General features: G+C 36.4%; 1 protein-coding gene across 2 annotated transcripts in view; it reads left to right on the top strand.

Moving 5' to 3' along the window:
• IGF1 (insulin like growth factor 1) overlaps nucleotides 1-6,698 on the top strand; it is an 81,579-nt gene that overhangs the window by 60,488 nt on the left and 14,393 nt on the right. The window contains exon 3 of one of the 2 annotated variants that reach the window (XM_019544752.1): nucleotides 5,930-6,069. In XM_019544752.1, coding sequence (XP_019400297.1) covers nucleotides 5,930-6,069 — 140 coding nt within the window. Of the gene's footprint in view, nucleotides 1-5,929; nucleotides 6,112-6,698 lie in introns of both variants that reach the window. The other variant, XM_019544751.1, reaches the window with a different exon arrangement.

Genomic DNA, 6,698 nt, shown 5'->3' with positions numbered 1-6,698 from the left:
GGGACACGGAGGCTGGGCAGGGTAGCTATTGATAGAGCTAGAAGAGTGGGTGGGGGAAGGGGCGCGTTCGATTCAGAGATTTGGTGGTGGCTGAATTGAGTCAGGACAGTGATTCAAATCACCGAATCGAATCACTGTCCCCCAAATAGGCTGAATCCAAATCTGAAGTGAATACTAGCCGCTTGGCACAGGCCTAGTCTAAATATCACTCTCATCATCTTCTTCACATGAAAAAAATTAAATTACCTATGACGGCCAATGTGAAGTTTTATCTGAATATTTTGTTTAAAGTGCCCCTATTGTTTTCAGAGTCCTCTTAATAATAAGCAAGCTCTTTGTTTACTTTAGATTATTATTCATGTAATTTCTTGTTATTACTAATATTAATACTACCAGTGGAGTATCCTCTCCAGAGCAGGTATAAATACTATGATGGTTTAAACTTCTGCAGCCTGTTTATACTAGCCCTACCATCAATGCTACTGCTGGTAGAACTCAACCAATGGTAGCAGCACTAAGAAACTGGATAAAAAAAATTTCAATGATAAACAAAGTCCTACTGAATTACTTCCATGTTCATGCATTATTTAAAGAGAAGTGGTATTAGTACAAAGCCAACTGTTTAACCATTACAATTCTGTAACCTGGCTTGCTTTCAAGAATTATCAGAAGACTTTGACTAAGCTTCATATCAGCTTGTGGTGCATGCAGAGGGACATTCACATATTTGGTAGGATAGATTAAATAGTAGCAAAAATATTCCATTAAAATTCTATTCTTTGACCTACATGATATGAAAATTCCTTGGAGCTAACAACTGACAAAAAAGGAAAGAAACCTCCAAGGAGATCAGAATATGTCAACAAAGAGAAAATCCTAGGATTGTTACATGTCCACAGGCAGCATTCCGAAGGTTGTGTAAATATAAGGAACTTTTGTATAACAGCTGGAATGAGATGTCAAATAATGTCAAAATAAAAGGAAAGAATGGTATCGGTGAGTTATATGCACTACGTCATTCAGGCATATCGGGATCAATCAGTATTTTTCAGCAACTGATAACAATATAACATTAACAGCAAAAGATTCTAGCATTCACTTGCTTAAAAGAACTTCTGCATTCCAGTCTGTTTCCTTATTTGATTTTATATGACTCTTCTTATGCATGTGACCACAGATGCATAATGTGTAGGACTACTTGCCTTTTTGACATAATTTCTTGTTTCATTTATGAAAATAAATATTCCATAAGGAATATTGACTATTGCAGAAAGAACTTAAGCACATAACTTATATCAGGTTTCATCTAGGAAAACACTAAAGCAGATGCTTTACTATGGCTTATATCCAATTACTTTTAGTGAGACTTATGTATCTATTTTAATCCAACTGCATATTTCAATGCTTTGCAGATCTGCGGCTATAGGGCCCAGTCCTGTAGGTCTCAGGAGGAACTCCAAGATACGATAGGGAAGCAGTGATCATGAGACTGTCTATACCATATCAGGTGTCAAAAAGCACCCAAATGAAAAATGCCCCACTCACCCACCCCTGCTCCACATGCACCAAATGCCAAAACATATCACATTGCCATGTTTGGGCTCATATCCTGGCCACACACAGTGTAACTCGGACAGTGGCTACATAACATTTTTTGGCAAGCAACAAGTGCAGAGTGGAGACGCTCCCTAGCACTGTCTGATGCAGTGTAGCCATGTCCACATCTTGTAATTCATATTACAGCCTTGTCTGTCATCAAAAATGTTATGGTTATGTTAAGGCTTATATGAACTTAAGGGGATAGCATCCCTCAAAAATGGCACTTCTGTCTGATTTTTTTTAAATAACATCTAAAATTATCGGTCCTGAAAGAGTGCCGTGTGATAGATGCATTTTAATTCCAAGCTCTCTATATAACGTTCCTTACAAATTTTTTAATGACTTTGTCCTGCCTTCCAAGTTTATTATTCAGGCAGGTAGTAAAAGGAAAAAGAGGCTTGCAAATAACTCTAACATAGCTGTAATCATATAGTTATAATAGACTTTAGAATGATATACTGACTTTCATCCAAGAATTCTGAATTTCATGATAGGAGTTGTTATTGTGTACCTGATGATGCCAGGAAAAATGGCAATTTCAAATGGGTAAACTGAAGCAATGAGGAATAAATAGTTTACACAAGGCCACAAAGTAAGCTGGGAGCAGAGTTGAAAATAGAACCCAGGGTGCCAGCCCCTTTCTCCTGTAAGTGAAAGCATGTCCAGTTCCAGTACTTACATATTAAGCACATCTTGATTTCATATGTCCAGGGCACAGAAGTAGGTCCAGTATGTTGTTAAGAGTTAGAGCAGACAGCTGGAGAGAGTCTCTTTACAAAGTGCCATATAATTAAGATCAAACTAGGAAGTAATGTATTGTATTACAGATTATTGCAGACTATACCATTATATTACTTCAGTTTCTCTTATCTATGTCTTTCACAAGAAGTGAATGAAAGGGAATGCCGTATCAAAAGTCTGAACCAAAACAGAACTGGTAAAATACAAGCATCTCCTATACAAATATAGAATGAGCCTGAACAAATTGAGATGATTTATTGATCTTTTAAATAGAGGAAACACTTGCTAGCAAAATCATTTCAATTTACTAGTTCATCTTTGGTTTGTTTAATCATGTCAAAATTAAACATTAACCTTATTAAACATCAAGAGAGATTTAAAAGTTTCAGACATGTTAAACTTTGCTTTGAATTTGACTACTTCCTTTAGAGTCTTTTAATATATAAATAAACCTTTCAGGAATGCCAATCCAGACAGACCTTGACAGAAAATAGTGGAGGCATTATGATAAGCACTACAATTAAAGAAAAATGTTTAAGAAATGTTCTCAGGCTCCTGGGTTATACAAAATGGGCTCTAGTGAAGAACTATGATGCTTCTTATTAAGTTTTATTATTCATTAACTTCTTATTAAGTTTCCATGTTCTATATTCTGTTCTACTCCTGATTCATTGGAGTTATTGGGCAAATTATGTAATTGCATCTCAGTTAACTATCTGGAGATGATACTACTTTCCAATTTTATTAAAGGGATGCTGTGAGATGCTGTTATTTGTGAGATCCTTAAAAATGGAAAGCATTATTAGTATCACTGTAATCTCATAAACAGATAAAATGATTAAGGAAAAAATGACTTTTTGATGTAGACTCCCAAATATTAAGCACCATGTTAGAAGCCTGTGATTCATCTTATTTAAGCCCTAATGCAGCAAAATACTTAAGCACTTCCTCACACATGCATCTCTATTAAGCAAAGCACATTTCAGTGGGACTCAAACACCTGTTTACTACTGTTAAACACACCTTTAAAGGATTGACTAAATAAGGATGGACTTGGGCACTTTGCTAAATGAAGGCCTAACTCTTCAGACAGAAGTCAAAACTATTCTTTTGATTCTGGCTCTTGTATTCCCTCCCTTCGAACAGAATTTTGTCTTCTGGACAGAAAAGGCAAAACTTTATAATCTAAATTAAAACAAAACAACAATTTTGTTAAAACACAGTCTATATATGGGCAATTTGTTAAATGAAAAGGGCTAAATTTGACAAATACACTAGCTCTATAGGCATGTCCAGACATTCAGTGTTTTAAATGGCAAGAGAGTAACAACAAATCTGATACAGCTCCAAATACTAGATAAAGAGTTTCCATCCTATCACACTTAAATCCTAACGTCTATCAAATAATTATGCTAAGGAAATTAGACTGTCAAGTTTCAGAATCAACTCTTGATTATCCCAACGGTGAAAATAGTCTGGAAATCATTTTAATAGAAAATATATTCCTTTATTTTTGCATACTTGAAACATTTGCAGTGGTATAAACAAAGTGCATGCGCATACATTCACACACACACACTCTAAAGTGTTACCATAATCTATTCCTGGGGTGGTCTCTTGTTTTGAATTTATGAAACAAGTTAGCAGAAAGTATACAGTATAAAGGTCTTTCATGAATTACAATGTACTAAGCAAGCATGTTTTTCCTTTTCCTTAATTTATAGTCCCTGGAAAAGGATGTTAAAAAAAGCCCTATGGTCTGACTTCACAAATCTCAGAGGGATACTTAGTTCTTAACTGGCAGTATTGCTGGCTAAAACATTAGACATATTTTATCACTAGAAGAATGATAAAGAGTGATGTCTTTTATGGATGCATTATGGCCTTGGGGTTTTTTGTGATTATTTGTTTTAATCATTGGTGCAATACAAACTGTTTTTTTCCCAAATTAAGAACTTCAGAAGGTTTTTAAGGATGCAACTCTAAAACTTACTGTAAGAGTACAAGTAGTAAATATGTCCAATAAGAAACTAAGTTTATCATCCTTGTGCTACTCTTACTCTTCATCTACCCTGAGTCCCCTCCTAAAACCTATCCTCCTGTAAAGATCTGCTAATTATGAATTTTTGGCTTGGTGGCCAGGCACTTGGTCTTGGATACTGACCTGTTTGGTTTGGGGTTATTTTAACTTTTTACTATTTTTTTACCATTTAAAAAAATTAAGTTAATTTCAGAATGAAAACGTGAAATATGCCATTTTGAAAATGTCAGAGCAGAAGACTTCAACTTTGCTTAAGTTTCTTCTCGCTTTGTGAACCAAAACTATCTGCCAAATTTGATTCAATATCACAGATAGCTCCAGTCAGCCAGAAAAATCATTTTGTGGTGAATTTGTATTCACCAACAAAAAATCTCCAATCTCTAGTCTCTTGACAGTCCAAATTTAGTTTTTGCGGGGCAGTAGTAAGACCTCCAGGCCAGCAAACAGACCACAACCATCTCCTGTTCCATAGCCACCACCTGGCCCAAGAAATCAGAAGGGACAGGATGAAGAAAGAGCTGGATCAAAGGGAGGAGAAACAGAGGTGGTTGGTATGGCAATTTCAGTTTTATTGCTGAATAATGTTAGTGTTGGCCACAGCGGGTTGAATACAGCAAAACATTTTCTGTGAATAGTCATTTGATTTATTAAACTAATTTATTTCTTCTGGACCATTTCCCCTTTTGTGTTCACTTTGGATAAATATCATTTTTTCAAATGTACTGCAGAAACTTTGTCTCCTTCACAGAGCACATTCTTACTATGACTGCTCAGCAAATATAGTACACAATACTCAGATAACAGTATGCAATAGTAGCCCCACTTCACTCCCAGCACAGTAATTATATGGTGCTTTTTGCCTGATTCACCAGTTCCTTAATACTTTCTGCTTTTACTGTACTTTCCAGATTACTGCTGACTTCACCTTAGTGCTTCCTGCCCTTTTTTTAAATTAACCCGCATCTTAGAGTTTGTATGAGTTCACTATATTCCCCTGTGCCCAGGTGTTGAGTTTAGCCTTACATACAGGCTCAGTGCAGTCCCCTCTCATTTATGATATTAAGAGATAGTTGCTGAATGGTGGGATCATTATCTAGAAAAAAAATACCACACATGCACAATCTATGATCTTTAAATACTGCTTAACTCTGCCAACTAAGAACCAATTTTCATCCAATGCTGAAAGGTACCCCTCCACTGTAAAGATTACCTATTTGCTAAACTACTTAATGCTCACCTTCTATGGTGCTAGAATAGGGTTTTTTTTAAAAGCTCTAAACAACTCGCTTACAATAGCTTAAGTTAGGTTTTTGTTCAAGCATTAAAAACGTCACCTATTGGCACAGACTAAGACTGGACATCCCCGGGGATAGGTTTCAAAGAGTTATGAGTAAATGAAGAAATGATCTTAGAATGGGACCATACAGGCAGTCAGCGCAGCTCCCAACAGAATTCCCAGTGTAATAATGCAGTCTATCAGCTGAGTGCTAGTAGGGCTTGTACATTTGCTTTGTAATAATACAATGCTTCCATTTGTTTTTTGCGTAGGTAAGCCAACAGGGTATGGATCCAGCAGTAGACGATTACACCACAAGGGGATAGTGGATGAATGCTGCTTCCAGAGCTGTGACCTGAGGAGGCTGGAGATGTACTGTGCCCCTATCAAGCCACCTAAATCTGCACGCTCTGTACGTGCTCAGCGCCACACTGATATGCCAAAAGCACAAAAGGTAGGGCAGGCTGTGAAAAGTGCCCCTACTTATTTTAGAGTAGCAGAATTTAGGCAAGTCTAGTCATGCATCAAACAGGAGGTATGTTCTACCTGCTTGCTAATGCACCTATAGCACATAGTTACACTTACAATAATGCCTGTCAAAGGGCTGCTCACTTCCTTAAATCAGCAATGGAACATGAAATATTCATGTCCATCTCATCCTTTTGATTGCTGATCAAAAATAGTGACTGGCTAGTCTTGTTCTACCCATTATGAGTTTTTAACCTCATTCCACAACTTATTGGATAGGTACACACAGTCAAGCATCACTCCTGATGGCATTAAATGCCATTTCAAAAGAAAAAATACATACTGAATGGTCGTGAACTCCTCCCCTCCATAGTGACCACCATGGAAAAAAGAAATTATATTTCTGCTCTCCATAATCTGTAAATTAACAGATGGCTTTTGTTCTCAGAGCCATTAGTCTGACATTTTTATAGCAGAAATTACTATTTTAAAAAAATTGTACAAAAATATCAACATTGTCATTTTGTTTTGCTGAATAATTTAGTAGTAATAGTATGAATAGCAGCAGAAGTA

This window comes from Crocodylus porosus, unplaced genomic scaffold (assembly GCF_001723895.1).
Source record: "Crocodylus porosus isolate Cpor-Errol unplaced genomic scaffold, CroPor_comp1, whole genome shotgun sequence".
NCBI lineage: Eukaryota > Metazoa > Chordata > Crocodylia > Crocodylidae > Crocodylus > Crocodylus porosus.
This window is presented reverse-complemented; position numbering and strand designations above follow the sequence as displayed.